The sequence below is a fragment of the Theropithecus gelada genome, chromosome 13, assembly GCF_003255815.1.
Source record: "Theropithecus gelada isolate Dixy chromosome 13, Tgel_1.0, whole genome shotgun sequence".
In the NCBI taxonomy this organism is placed as follows: domain Eukaryota; kingdom Metazoa; phylum Chordata; class Mammalia; order Primates; family Cercopithecidae; genus Theropithecus; species Theropithecus gelada.
The window spans coordinates 3,098,174-3,113,335 of NC_037681.1; the positions used below are offsets into that span (position 1 = coordinate 3,098,174).

Here is a 15,162-nt window from a genome sequence, read left to right on the forward strand (position 1 = left end):
GCTTCTCAGTCAGCAAATGCTGTTCAAAACAATCAATGTAACTGATATTGTGACATCTATTATAACTGTTTTATTTTTTCCTGGACTTAATCTTTATAATAGGTAAAGTAAACATTATTTGTAGCTTTCTTCTTATTTCTTTCATTTTAAGGGTTTGCTTCCTTCTTGTCAGTTTGAATTGCTGTCTGCTGTCATTCCCTGTTATTCTGAAGAATTTTCTCTTGAATTTTCCACAAGGCATATATACTATTAATGAATTAGTCTTTGTGTATGAAGGAACACATATACCTTGATTTTATGTTTAAATGATTGTATTGCTGGATATAGAATTTGTGGCTGACTTTTCACCCCCAGCATTAAAATGTACAATTCCACTGTCTTTCCACCTCCATTACTAATGATGAAAATTTAGCCAATAGCTTTATTATTGCTTCCTAATATAGAGTAAGTCGATATTTTAGTGACATCTTCCAAACTCTCTGTGTCTTTGTCTTTCAACATTGGTACTATAATGTGTATAGTTGTGAATTGCATTCTGCTTATCCTAAATGGGTTTCACTGATTTACTTTCAGGTATAGATTAATGTGTTTCATCACTGTGAAAATGTTTTTCATTATTTCTCCATATTTTTCTTTTTCAGTTTTTATTTTAGAATCAGAGCATACATGTACAGATATGTTGCAAAGTTATTTTGCATGATGCTGAGGTTTGGGGTATGACGGAAATTATTAACCAGGTAGTGAACATTGTACCCATAGGCAGTTTTTCAGCCCCTGCCCTTTCTCCCATTATGTTCCCTCTAGTAGTCCCCCATGTCTATTGTGCCCACCAACCGTGGATTCGATAAAGAAACTGTGGTATATATGCACCATGGAATACTATGCAACCCTAAGTAAGAACAAAATTATGCCCTTGCAGAAACTTGGTTGCAACTGGAGGCCATTTTCCTAAGTGAGCAGAAGCAGAAACAAAAAACACAAAACCATATGTTCTCATTTATAAGTGGGAACTTAACATGGGGTATTCATGGGCGTAAAGATGGGAACACATGTTTAGCCTCTTTCTATCTTCTCCTTTGTGATTCCTAATACAAATTTGTTAGTATTGTACACGTGGACCTATAATGTCTGAGGTTTTATTCATTCTTCTTTATAATTTTTTCCTTCTTTATATGAGATCTTTTCTATTGACTGGTTTTTCAGTTCACTGATTCTTGTGTCATGTTAAATTGCTGTTGGGTCTATCTAATACATTTTTCAATTGAGTTGTTGTACTTTTCATTTCTAAATTTCCCAGTAGGTCTGTTTTCGTAGTTTTGTCTCTGAGAGCCTCTATTTGTGGAATCATTGTCTTTACAAATTCCTTTTTAAGTCTTTTATTATAGGTTAAAATAATTCTTTGAACATATATTTGGTAAGGATGGAGAACATAGACACCATGGTAATGGAACATAAGGCAGGGAGCTCAGAATTAGATTTGGTGAATTTGGAGCCTCTGATTATGATGCTCTTGTGTGTTTTAATTATTTCCCATGTTTTATGTTTCTCATATTAAAAATAGCTTTTATTTTTAAGATAGTAACTATTATAGAAATTCTGCTTATTAATTCCTGTAAATTTCTAACAGAAAAACTGATGAAAAGATGGGTTTTTTTTTTTTTTTTTTTTTTTGGCCCCCACAGCAGCCTCTGCCTGGGACCTGACTTTGTCTCTGAGTCAGTGGAATCTGTGATGAGGTTTTGAGTTGGGCAGTGAAATCATAGCAGGGCAGGCTGTGCTCTGGGTGCTGTGGAGGACAGGGGGACACTCCTTCAGGGTCAGTGATGCTAAGAGTTCGAGGGGAGACTCAGCGTGAAGCTGCCTGTGAGTTGCCCCAGCAATCCTGTTTGGACAGTGATCATCTCACAAGTGTAGTCAGATGCCAGTGGATGGCCCAAACGTGGGCTCAGGTTGGAGAAGGACAAAGTTACAGGGATGAATATATAAGGTTCATTTGATATTCTCAAATATCTGTACAACATAATGAATTATATGGGAAGAGAAAGGAGTCACAAGGTTGTGATTTTTTTATTTGATATTAAAATATATCCCCTCTACTCATTTTTTCATCCACGATGTACCTACTGATATACACGTAACCAAGGTCACTGTTTTTAATTGTCGTTTTAGTAACTGACAGCCTGTGTGCACAGTTCCTATATAACTCTGAAGCCAGACTATCATTCCTATGGGTGAAGCCAGGAAGTGACTGTGGATGTTAACAAATGTGAGTTTCAAGTACACATCTCCAAAGCCACAAGGCACTGATCTGGGGGGAACCTGCAGTCATTTCACTTTCTTATGCCCAGATGAGAGGACACCCTGATCTGTGTTCATCTGATGAACTCTAAAATCTGGAACATATTCTGAAGGTGTAGTTCACACTTCTTTTCTGTGCTAGAGGGACTCTCTTACTGACACGTATTGTGTCCTCTGCATAGGACAGTCTGTGATACATACAACTTGTTTTCTGCTAAATAGCCATCGGTCATGTCATTTATGAGTCTTCCATAGGTGTTACCTGGCCTATCACTATGGGGTGTTCCAAAAGAATGGGCCAGAGGTAGAGCTGTCAAACTATAGCTGGATAAAAAGTGTAAATGTCAAGAAAGGGTAATGAAGTGGTGATAATAATAGTAATATTCCAAATTAGTCTGGGCTCTTGGTTGTGATTACTACTAAGTGTGAAAGAGTCTAGGTTTTTTTTATTAGTTTTATTTCAATTGATAATGTAGCCAGAGTAAAGTGTGCAAATCTTGAATATGCAACTGAATAAAGTTTATGTGTAATTCATTGTCCAGGTGGAATGATAGAGTATTTCACATTCCCTTGTGCTTCCCTCATGGACAATCTTTGTCTGTTGTCACTCCTCCCACCCAGCAAAAGTAACTGTCTTTCTGACATCTACACAATCATTTAGGTTTTCCTGTCTTGAACTTTATGTAAATGGCATTCAGTGTATTTTTATCTTTTTAGACTTGTTATTGTTCCTTACAACTCCGAGGTCGTCATTTCTTCCAGAGCAGTCAAGATCCCATCTCATGTCATTTGCTGTGATTCTGAAGGATTTTCTCTCAAATGTCTTATAAGACATAGCTGCTATGAATGAATGTATTTTGTTTATCAAATAATTTTTTTTTTTGCTTTTTCTTTAGATTTGAAGGGTGTTTTCACTGGATATAGATTTCCTGGTTGCCTTCTTTTTTTTTTTTTTCCCCTTTCAGCATTTTAATATGACATTTCCCTCCTTCTACCCTCTATTGGTCCTGATGAAAACTCAGCCAATGGCTATGTTGTTGTTTCTCTGTATAAAGTGTCTGCTTTCATTCTTGATGCAATGAAGATTTTTCTCTTTGTCTTTCAACATTTTAATATAATGTGTTCAGTTATTAATTTCTACTGATTATCTAAAAGGTTTTTATTGAATTTTTCATTTAAGATTATTTTTTATTACTTTTGAAATTTTTTGTCATTATTTCTCCAAATACTTTTTCTGCCACTTTCTCTTTCCTCCTTTGTGACTCTCATTATAGATTTGTTGGTATCCTTCACTCTGAGCTATAAATCTCTGAAGTCTTTTCTTTTTTCTAAACATTTTCTTTAGACCCAATAATGTCTAGTATTCCACTTTCACGTTAACTGATTGTTCTTCCATTTCAAATTGCTATTAGACCTAGCTAATAAATATTTAAATTGAGTTACTGTATTTTTCATTTCTAGAGTTCTCATTTGGTCATTTTTTATATTTTCCATGCCTTTCTTGAGGCCTTACTTGCCGAATCTTCTTCTTTTAAAAATATTGTCTTTTATATATCAATGATCATAGTTTTAAAAATAATTATTTGAACACCTGCATATTAACTGCTTTGTATCTTTGCTAAATCCAATAATTAGGGCAAGTTAGAATTAGCTTTCATTGACTATTTTCTGTTCTTATTATTTTAGCTGCTTTATCTTTGTTCCTTTAATATTGTTCATACTTCTCTGTTTTTTTTTTTCAGGAGTTGTTAAACTGAAAATTGTACAATTCCGATAGCATATTAGAGTATCTCTCTTTAGATTATGAGCTTTCTTATTTTAACTTTTAATTTTTTTGGAAATAGGGTCTTACTCTTTCAGCCAGGTTGGAGTGCGGTGGTGTGATCATAGCTTGCTGCAGCCTCAACCTCTTCAGGGCCAGCAGTTCTCCAGCTTCATCCTTCTGAGTAGCTGGGACTATAGGGGCATGCCACCACTCACTGCTATTTTTTTAAAATTGTAAGCTAAGGGTATCACTATTTTGCACACTCAGCCTGGTGTCATACTCCTGGCATGAAATGATCCTCCCAAAGTACTGGGATTACAGGCTTGAGCCACCAGGCCAGGCCTGGAATTTGTTTGTTTTTTTCTGATCATTTTTAAATTTTCTTCTTAGTTACTTGTCTGAACTTACTGATAGTACCTGACTTATGATAGTTAGAGTTATAATTTTTTGACTTTCAGATGGTGTGAATGTGATATGCATTCAAGTAGAAATAGAACTTCTAGTATTCATACAACTATTCTATTTTATCTTTCGGTACAGTATTCAATAAATTACATGAGGTATTCAACACTTTATTGTAATATAAGCTTTGTGTAGGATAATGTTGACCAACAGTAAGTTAATGTAAGTGTTCTGTGTACATTTAGGATGGGATAGGCTGAGCTATAATGTTCAGTGGATTAGATGTGTTAAATGTATTTTCATGCATGATATTGAAAAATCTGTATCTCACATGGTGTTTGACCACAGATATCTCTGCTTCCTTTTATTCTTAATATTAACATTTAGTTCAAATTTATAGGAACTGTACATGTGTCTGCACAGCGAAGTGGTCACCAATGATTTGAGAAGTTTTGCTCAAATATCTGGAGGTTATAAATCTGTCTTCTGTCAACCCAAGTGTGTGTAGTTTAAAAAGCAAACTCCATGCAAATTGCAGCTAGTTCCTACCTCCCTCTGGTTTTACTTTGCACGGGAAACTCCTGGTTCTCATCACTCATATCTATAGCTTCTAAGTCATTAGGAATGTGTGTAGAGATTGTTTGAGTAATGTGGGTCTATCTTATCCAGGAATCTCCTATTTACTATCAGCAGATGTACTACTTGCCCCAAACAGGGCATCATCTTGTACTAGTAAAGCTGTGGGCTTTTTCTTTTCGTTTCCTATAGAGTTCTCCATGTTTAGTTGAAAATACTGAAGAATTTTTTTTCCACTCCTTGGCTTTACTCAAGTCCACTCCCTTTGGCAGCAAGCTGCCAGTTTCATTTGCTATCCTCACTTTGGTAAATGCTAGTTTTGTAATTCATGCTGACTGAGCTGGGAATAGAAGGGTGCTGTCACAGGCAAAAGGCTACAGACTTTTTCTGTCCTTATTCAAAGCACTAGTACTTTTTTTTCTATAAAGAATACACATCCTTAATTACTTTATGGTTCACCAGTTTTCAGAGTGCTGAAAGAGTTTTGATATTTCAGCTTTAAGAGTGTGTTTGTTGTTTATTTTTGCACAGAATATTTATTAAACTCTTTGTGATGCCATAAACAGAGATACCTTCTAAAATGTGTTTAATAGCCATGCTGAAATGGAATGAAGTAATGGACTAATATAATTCATTTTGGACTTTAGAACGTGAACTCCAAAATAGCCAAATAGAGCAGAGATGCTAAAACCTCACTAGCTGTCTGTAAAGGAAGCAGCTGGTATAATCAGTAAACACTGAGGGTCTTGTTGAGGTTTTTGTTTCATGTTGAATCTCTGTGGGAGGCAAGTCATTATACTGCTGACAGTGATAAACTCCAACATCTTCAGGCTCCAGGCTGCTGATGGTGAGAGTGAACTCTGTCCTAGACCCGCTGCCACTGAACCTGTCTGGGATGCCAGTGGCCCTGAAGTATGCACTATGGATGAGGAGCTTGGGAGCCTGCCCAGGTTTCTGCTGGTACCAGGCTAAGTAGCTGCCAGTACTCTGACTGGCCCTGCAGGAGAGGGTGGCTCCTTCCCCTGGAGACAAAGACAGGGTGGCTGGAGACTGCGTCATTACAATGTCTCCGGTGGTATCTGAAATTGGAAAGAAAACAGAAATGCACTATTGTAATCAAGATCAAACCCACTGTCCTTGAGGACAGCCAAAATTGTTGATCTACATTGAATTTTAATTATATTTCTTGCTGAGCAGAGGTGGCAGGAGTTTTCAGTGATGTGCAAAACCACCTCATGTTCCCCTCACCTGGGAGCCAGAGCAGCAGGAGGAAGAGAAGCTGTGCTGGGGCTTCCATGGTTCCCTCTGGGTCCAAACTGAGCAGTTCCTCCCCAGGGCTCTGACCCAGGCATTGATATGGGCTCTGGAAGGTAGGGCAGCTGGGAGGGACATGCAAAGCAGCTGGGGTGGAAGCTGGGCTTCCAGCTGCAGGGACCACCTGCTTCCTCCTCTCTGCATGGAGGATCCTGCGCCTCCCTGGTTGTCAGGTCAGAAAAGTCTGTTGGCTCAGTCTGAGTGTAGAACTTCCCCCTGGTGATCACTGAATTTCACTCCTGTATCTTTCTTCTCCTCAGTCACCTAAATCCACCCAGATGACATTTGGCACAAGGCTGTTAAGAACAATATAAAAGGCTGTGTTTTCATTTCTCTCTTCCTATCCTCAATATGCCCCATCATCTCCCTAAGTGCATTATTGAATCGATGGAAATGAAGAGTCTGTTAGAACATAATCTTCCAGATACACCTTTCATTTGCTTGTTAGTAATGTTTTGTGAGGGTCTTGAAGCTTTCCATTAACCCAGACACCACCCTCTTTGAGTTAAAAAGTTAAAAACTTCTGTTTCCAGTCCCATGTCCTGGCAGGCCCTGACACAGATGCTCCATGGCTTGCCGCTTGCTTGAAATTGATCAAGTAACTTCACTTCCCTGTGTCTCAGTTTCCATGTCTGTGTAATTGTGACAATAGTGGTACCTATCTTACAGTGCTGTAGACAGTTTAAATAAAATAAGATAAAACATTTACAATAGTATTCATTACATTATGTATGTGGGAATTAATTTTGCTTTTATTGATTGAATATTAAGCACTACAGTCATCATCATTATCATAAATAAACTTAGCATGGAAAATAGTCTTAAATCTAATCCAAGAATGTTTTAACCACAGTCAAATTAAATTTTAAGGCTTTTTCTTCAGTACCTGTATACAACTCTAAAAATCCTAATGATTTGGTCTTAATCTGTGCTAAAGTACTTAGACCTTCAATCATTCCCATCCATCCCTGTTTAACGTATTACTTCTCATCATCCATTATCAAAATGTTACACTGTAAAAGGTTACCATGTCCTGTTGCTGTCCTTCTTTCTTATATAATCTTTATTCTACCTTGTTATCTTTTGTCTACTTCTTGCTGCAGGACAATAAGGATAAGCTACCATCATTACTTGTGGACTTGCTCCAGTATAATTTTGTCAGTCTTGTTATCTTGGAAATGAAGACTATGTCTTGCAAAGAAACAATGTGTTATCAAATATCAAATGGGTCAATGTGTTATCAAATAAAACATTTTATCTACTTATGATCCAATAATTAATTAAGACTGACTTTAACTTTTTTTTAATGACAAAGAAGAGAAGACGATATAAGAGGAAAATAAAATACAATAGAAAATACAAGCTATTGTAACTCTTGCTTCATGGATTTTTACATCTATCTTAGACATGTGCTCAGTACATGTGTACAATGGTGATCCAAAAACAGAATGCTAACTGGCTTAAGGAATGCCTGTGTTACATTGGGTCTTCTCTGCTTTTCCAATTATGAACAAAAAGCTACAATACTATTTGTATGAGTAGCAAACTGTCTAGCTGCCTGAGATAGAGGTAGAGACGATTTACTGAGATAAAAGCCTTGGAAGTAGTAGAGGCTTGTCCTATGATGTTACAGGTGTTGATGTGATTGCTGTTGTTAGGAAATACAGTGTGAGTGAATGCAGGTAGATTTACAAGCTCTGCTCTTCCTCACACTCACAACCCCCTCTAGAGATCATCAGATGGTGGTACAGGAATCTCTGACACCTCTAAGGAAGTCTTTCTTGCTCTTTCCAGAATGTTTCCTGACAAGTATTGTTTTGAATCACAGACTAGGTGGAAGTGGGTGTAGAAGAAATGACGAGAGAAAGGGAAGAAGTTTTCAATCCCAGGTAGTTGTTGTAGGAACAGGGAATTGGAATTTTTCATAGATTTATGCCACACTTCTATCATGTTGGGTAGAGAGGCATCAAACCAGGCTCATTCTTAAAAGAAACATTACATTATTTTAAAGAGAAGGAACTATGAATTTCTGGTCAAATAGATGCTTAAAACTCAAAGATACCTTTTTTTTTTTTGGAGACAGAATCTCACTCTGTTGCCCAGGCTGCAGTGCAGTGGTGCAAACCCGGGTCACTATTACCTCCAACTCCCTGGTTCAAGCGATTCTCCTGCCTCAGCCTCCCAATGTGCTAGGATTACCGGCATGTGCCACCACTACCAGATAATAATAGGGGGGAGTAGAGGGCCACAAAAGCATGTACACAAGAGACAACTTTTCTTCTTTTTTACAGAATAAGTCTAATTGTAAAATAGTATTATAATGTATGGAACCATGTTTAAGACAAGTCTCCTCGTGTTCAAATTTATGCTGAACCCAAGCAGTGATGTGATAGAAAGTGAGTTTCTTTTTCTTTAAACTGAATTTGAATTTGCTCCAATAACCTAATAGGCACCCTAGTGACACGTCCTCTGTGATACTCACCATTGTCCCCATTTCTAACAAGGATTTCTACTGGACGCAGAAGTTTTTCTAAGTCTAACAAGAGGGAAGGTGACTGGGCCATCATTGTCCTCTTCTCAGATTTCCACTTCCTGCATAGAAGGTAGAGGTAGCAAGACATTATGAAAGTGGATTATAAGCATTTGTTAGTGAACAAAACATGACTAAAGCAGTATTTTTATCTTTTTATTTTTAAATTTTTATTTATTATTATTATTATTTGAGACAGACTCTCACTCTGTCACCCAGGCTGGAGTGCCATGGTGCAATTTCGGCTTAGTGCGACCTTCGCCTCCTGGATTCAAGTGATTCTCATGCCTCAGACACCCAAGTAGCTGGGATTACAGGCGTGTTCCACTAAGTTCAACTCGTTTTTTTGTTTTTTTAATAGAAACAAGGTTTCACCATGTCGGCCAGGCTGGTCTTGCTGTCCTCAAATGATCCATCTACCTTGGCCGCCAAAAGTGTTGGGATTACAGGCATGAGGCACTCCACCGGGCTTTAAGCGATATTTTTATTAAGTAAAGTGTAGAAGAAAATGTGTAAATAAAGTGACTGTAAGAAAACAAAATGGCATTATGGAAAATGATAACTTTAGGGCAGAAAACAAGAGAAGGCAAACCAACATTCCTGTAGGATGAGCCTCCAATGCACAATCCAAGGAGGAATGTCAAGGCTGAAAACTCTGGAGCATCCAGGTAGTGACCAAAAATACCAAATTCTGAAAACCCAGAGTACCCGAGTATCAGCCTGTGAGTGTCCCCACACCAAATGCCGGGAAATCCTGGAATATCCAGGGGCTGAACAATGCAGAAAATCCTGAAGCCTCAGTGGGGTGGCCAACAGTGAGCCCCAAAGGCCTGGTTGGGGCCATAGAACAATGTAACTCTGGCTTCTTAGAGTCAACAGAACAGGAGAATTCTTACATCCAAGTGTCCTGCCTTAAACAATTGCACAAACCTAATTAGCAGGGAGCCAAAGACAAAACTAAAAACCAAACATATATATCAGAAAGAAAATAAGACAAAATAGCTGATGGATAAATAAAATGGCATTAGAGGAGATATGACTAAGAGAAGGAACAATGAGGATGTAGTCAGGTGTGCTATGGGGACTTCAAATGAACTATCTAGCCAAAGGCCTTATTTCCTGGATCATCCGATATAGGGCAGGTGGGCAGAGGGGACCCTAACAGGTGTGCAGGAGCCAAAATGGTACCAAGCAGTCTCTCACGTGGGGCCTGTGTGAAGATCTCTCCAGGCTCCCCAGCTTGGGTGGGTTGGGCTCCCGCGGGGGAACTGGAGCACGGAGCGCCTGCCCTGCATGAAACAGTGGCTCTGTGGCCACTTACCCATCCCCAGGGCTCCACCACCTGTCAGGAAAGATGATGGCTCTTAAAATAGCCTTTGGCCAGTGTTAACAGCTGTGCAATGTTAGCAACTCTGTAGCTTTGATGGCTGTAGCACTGGTCACCGTCTCGCCCTCTCTCACTGATCGCTGTCTTGCCACGTCTCCAATAGCTGTCTTGTCCATTGCTGATCACTGTGTCCATCTTCTCATAAAGTGCCATCTCGTGCTGTTTCTTGCTGTCTTGTTTCTCTGCTGTTTCCACCATCTCACTGCCACATCAAACACTGCCTCTCACCATCGCCAATGGTAGGTGACTGGCTCAATACTGATGCAAGGCCAGTTCTCAGCTTTGCTCAGGAAGAAATGTAAGAGTACTAGCCAGTGACAGAAGAAAACAGCTTTATTGAGGTGGCAGCGGTGTTGCAGAGCAGGGGCATTTCATAGGCAGAAGGCCGAGAGGAGCAGCCAGAGGTAATTTTACAGTCACATCTATACTGATCTTTAATTGCGTGATAATTAAGGGGTGGGTTGTTCAAAAATAGCTAGAATGTGGGTGGTGTGCCCCAACTTCCAGGTATTGCCATGGCAAGAGTAGGAATTTCCAGGTGTTGCCATGGCAAGGGGCTGTGAATTCTGGATGTTGCTATGACAATGGTAAACTGTCCTGGCATTGGTAGCATGTCCTATTTTGGCCAGTCTCACATCTGGTCCAGAGTGAAGTCCTGCCTACGTCTTGCCTCAAAAGTAACAAGAAATCTGTAATAAAAAGTTACCCAGAAAAATAACTCCAATTTTATATTTGGTGTTTAGTGACATGCTACTTATGAAAATTACACAAAGATTCAAGTGAACAAAAAAAATACTCTCAGAATTATTATAAGAGGTCATAATGCCCTGTAGTCCAAAAATTAATATGGATTTAACAAAACAAAGAAATTAAAGACTGGTATCTGTTATGAATATAAAAAAATCTTAAGAAAAAAGAAAAATGGAATCTATCTGTATATCTAAACATTTAGTGAACACACATTGTAAAAAGTATTACAGATTTTATAAGAACTCTTGATAGGTAATTTTAATTTCTGAAAAATATATGTGAACCGTAAGATATGTTGGGTCTCTTTCCCTAATTTAAAAAATAATTCTTTGTATTTAAATGCTTTACTAATTTTTAATCACTTTTTATTGCTTAGAATTTTAGCTGATATAAATAAGAAATGTGTATTAAAATCCTACCACTTTGATTTAACTATTGAAACATATTTAAATTTTTGGAAAAATCAAAAAATACCTAGCAAAGGGAGCTATTGCCAGAAGATACAAAATTCTTTAGTGTCAGTCTGCGATTATCTCCCAGAAATAACTTTTGGCTCATGTAGCTTCCAGTACACTGCAAGAATAAAAGATGTGAAGACAATGTTACTTAATTGGATTTGTAATTACTCACTATTCACTGTTAACCAATTTTATTGAAAAAAATGATTCCAATCAAATACACTGATTTTAAGTGTACTGTTGAACAAGGTTTTATAAATAAATACCCTCTTGTAAGCAAAATCAATACACACAACATTTCTATAACTCCAAAAAGTTTTGTCCTGCTCTTCAGGAAGCAACTTGTTTTCCACCTCACAGAACAGAAAATCCTTGGTTGGCTTGTTGTTAGTATAGATTCCACTTTCTTTTTAAGAATTTCACATAAATGGAATATAGCACGTGTTCTTTTGTAGCTGGTGACTTTCGTGCAGCATAATGGTCTCCTAGTCTCACTCATGTCACCCTGTGTCCTCATGATGTGTTCCTCTTTACTTCTGAGTACTATTTAGCTGTTTAGTAATTTCAAAATATATCCCATCATCTGCTGATGGCCACGTGGGTTGTTTCCGCTTTGAGCTATTATGGATAAAGCAGTCAGGAATGGTATTATACAAGGCTTTGCATGAGTATTTCTTTATTTCTTTTGGGCAAATACCTAGGAGTGCAGTCACCGGGTCTTACAGTGAGTGTTTAATACTCTGCCAAACTGTTTTCCAAAGTAGTTGGACCATTTTACATCTCTACCCAGAATTCATGAGAGTTCTCAATGTTTTAGCTACTTGTTTTTAAGACTTTTTCTTAATCATCACTCAACAGTAACCACAATGGCTAATGATCATTAAGTCATGTTTTCCTTACAATTTTCTTGATTTTTGTGGGTGCTTGACTTGTATCAGTATATTGAAAACAGGATCAATATTGTCTTAACCACCTTTTAAACACTTTCCCTAAGTCATGATATTTAGGATGATAACAGGAGATCTAAAGGGACTGTTGGTAGTAGTAACAGGCATTATTCAATATTTATTATCATACTCCTTAAGGCAATACATTTTGAGTGAAATAGCATTCAACAAGACTTGGGATAAAAAGGATCTAATCTCACCTTTAGCATTACATATTAGAAAACATTGGAGAAAACAATCCAGGAAGAGAATCAGAGGGTGTTTTGCTAGTGGAGAAGTGCTGCAACACCTAAACCCTATTAATGCCAGATCTTTGCAGTGATTTCCACTCATAAAGTTGAGTTGACTCCTTGCCTTGTTCTCCTATGTGTCTGTGTGACTTCATGCTGAGGGCATGTGACATCGCAGAAGGAGAAGCGCACTTGTGTACAGAAACATGGCTTAGGAGATTGGCTTTGGAGGTAGTTGCAATGAAATATACATTTTGAAGAAGTTCCCTATGAAATGTCTTATAAATTGTTTCTTATGGCCAGGTGCTTGGGCTCACACTTGTAATCTTAGCACTTTGAGGGACCAAGGAGGAAAGATCACGTAAAGCCAAGAATTGGATGCCACAGGGAGACCTCATGTCAACAAAACAGACACGCACACACACACACACAGATGCACACACAATTTGTGAACAATGGCACCACAAAGTGATTATTTATGAACTTTTGCTAAGAAAATTACAAAATGAAGCAATGTCTTCCGAGCTAACAATACTATAATAAAGATGTTAATTACTTAACTATAGAAAATACAGAGAACATAAAATTGTCTATTTTAACCATATTTAAAAGTGAAGTGCAGTGGCATTAATCATATTCACATGTTCTGCTATTATTACTGATACTGTCTCCAGAATTCTTTTCATCTTATAAAAATTAATATCTGTACCCCTTAAGCAATACTCCCCACCGCCCCCCAACATTTTCTCTATCCCTACCCACAGCAACCTCCATTGCAGTTCTTTCTCTATGTTAATGACATCTTTGAAGCAGCTTCACTGTGCACTGGTTACCAACGTACTTGAGTCTGGGAAACAGAACACCCACACACAGCAAGTTACATGAAGTGGGCTTATTATTTACAGATAAGCAGCAAGGGAACACAAAAGTCTTGGACTTAAAATTTCAAATGGACTGTGCCCTGTAGCATCTTGAAAGAAGGAATTACTAAATTCCTTACAAATTGTTGAAAAGCCTGAAAGAACAGACTCCAGCCAAAGCCTCTAGAACAATTACAAGAATCATACTGCTGGCACAGGCTGGGGAGGAGCTCCTACTGCTTGAGACTCCACATTCAAGCTGTCTCTTACAGCAGAAAAGAGAGTGGCTCTTCTCACTACTGCCCCCAGAAGGACAGCAGCTCTGCTATCAACTGTCAGCTGCTAGAAATCTGACCCCTTTCTCTGACTGCCCATCAGATGTGTTACTACAGAGTCATTTTGCATTGAGAGGAGGAAGGGGAAATGCCTGATCTCACTCAAACGTGCTCATTTTCCTGGTCTGGGTCACAGCCAGTCAGCACAGTCCTGTGGGCACAATACCTTCACTTGCCAGGTTCCTAGGAAATGAGAGTATCTTTTTTGACTATAGAAAACATGGAGGTGGGGAGGGTCAAGGAATAGCAAGAGAAGTACTTGTAGTTTCCTGAGCCTTCCACTCTAGTTTCCCCAAATGTTTTCAATCCATTTAATTCATGATAATAAACACCTTTCTGCCTAATCAGCCATAATCGCTTTTCTTAGATCCAAATGATTCAGTGATAAAACTAAAGAGAAAAAATAAATACACTTTTCAACGTTCAAGTTGACCAGGAGGCTGTCCCTGGTGTTTACCCCTCCATATCCCATTACGCGTTTCATCTTCCCTTCGCCTCACTGGAGACCCAAGTGCAGATAACGCTTCATATGACTGTGATTCCTAGAACTTCATCCTGATGACTGTTGAAATCTTCTCTGAGTTTTACCAGTGCAAGTGGCAATAAATAGAAACATTGCAGAAGTTCCCCTAGGGTCCATATTTTCTGTGCTTCCTCTCTAAAATATGTAACATCAATCCTATTTGCTCTTGCTTTATATGGGCTACATCTATGGCCCCAGCACACACCCGAACCTGTTTTGGACAACTTATCCATCATTGTATTAAATCTAAATGATCACATGCCTATCTTATCTTATCGTTTCTTTAAATTTAATGAAACAATTGTTATGTCAACTCTTTGGATTCAGAACCATCAACTAGAAAACCACAGCCCTGAGAAAACAGAAATAAAGTATTTCAAGCTGTTCATTTGGTATAGCAATGATGAGTCTACAGCTCATTTTCCAGATATAAAGATTCTGTTTATGGGAGTAAAAGCACCATTCACACAGTTAGTGTTTCAGAGCCTCCACCACATCTGACAGCATAGCAATTCACTAGCACAAGGGTTTGTGTGCCAGCTTTGCTTGACGGATAATGGTTTTTCCCTGTCTATAGGGAAAGCTGCACCTGTGCACATGACAAGAGCATGAGCTACACTTTGCTTCACCTTTTTTGAGTTAAATAAGTTGCTTGATCCAGAGCCATATTATGGAAGAACTTCCTGACTCTGATGAAAACACTTTGAAAATCCTCAAATAATATTTTATGCAGAAACGTAACCAAAAAGGAAGGCAAATTCATATATAGTAAAATAACCACTGCCCT

General features: G+C 38.3%; 1 gene segment (V, D, J or C); it reads right to left on the reverse strand.

Moving 5' to 3' along the window:
• Positions 1-5,725: 5,725 nt before the first annotated feature.
• On the reverse strand, positions 5,726-6,347 carry LOC112605294. The segment is given in 2 exon segments: positions 5,726-6,120; positions 6,290-6,347. Coding segments are annotated over 2 exon segments (444 nt in total).
• Positions 6,348-15,162: the final 8,815 nt, after the last annotated feature.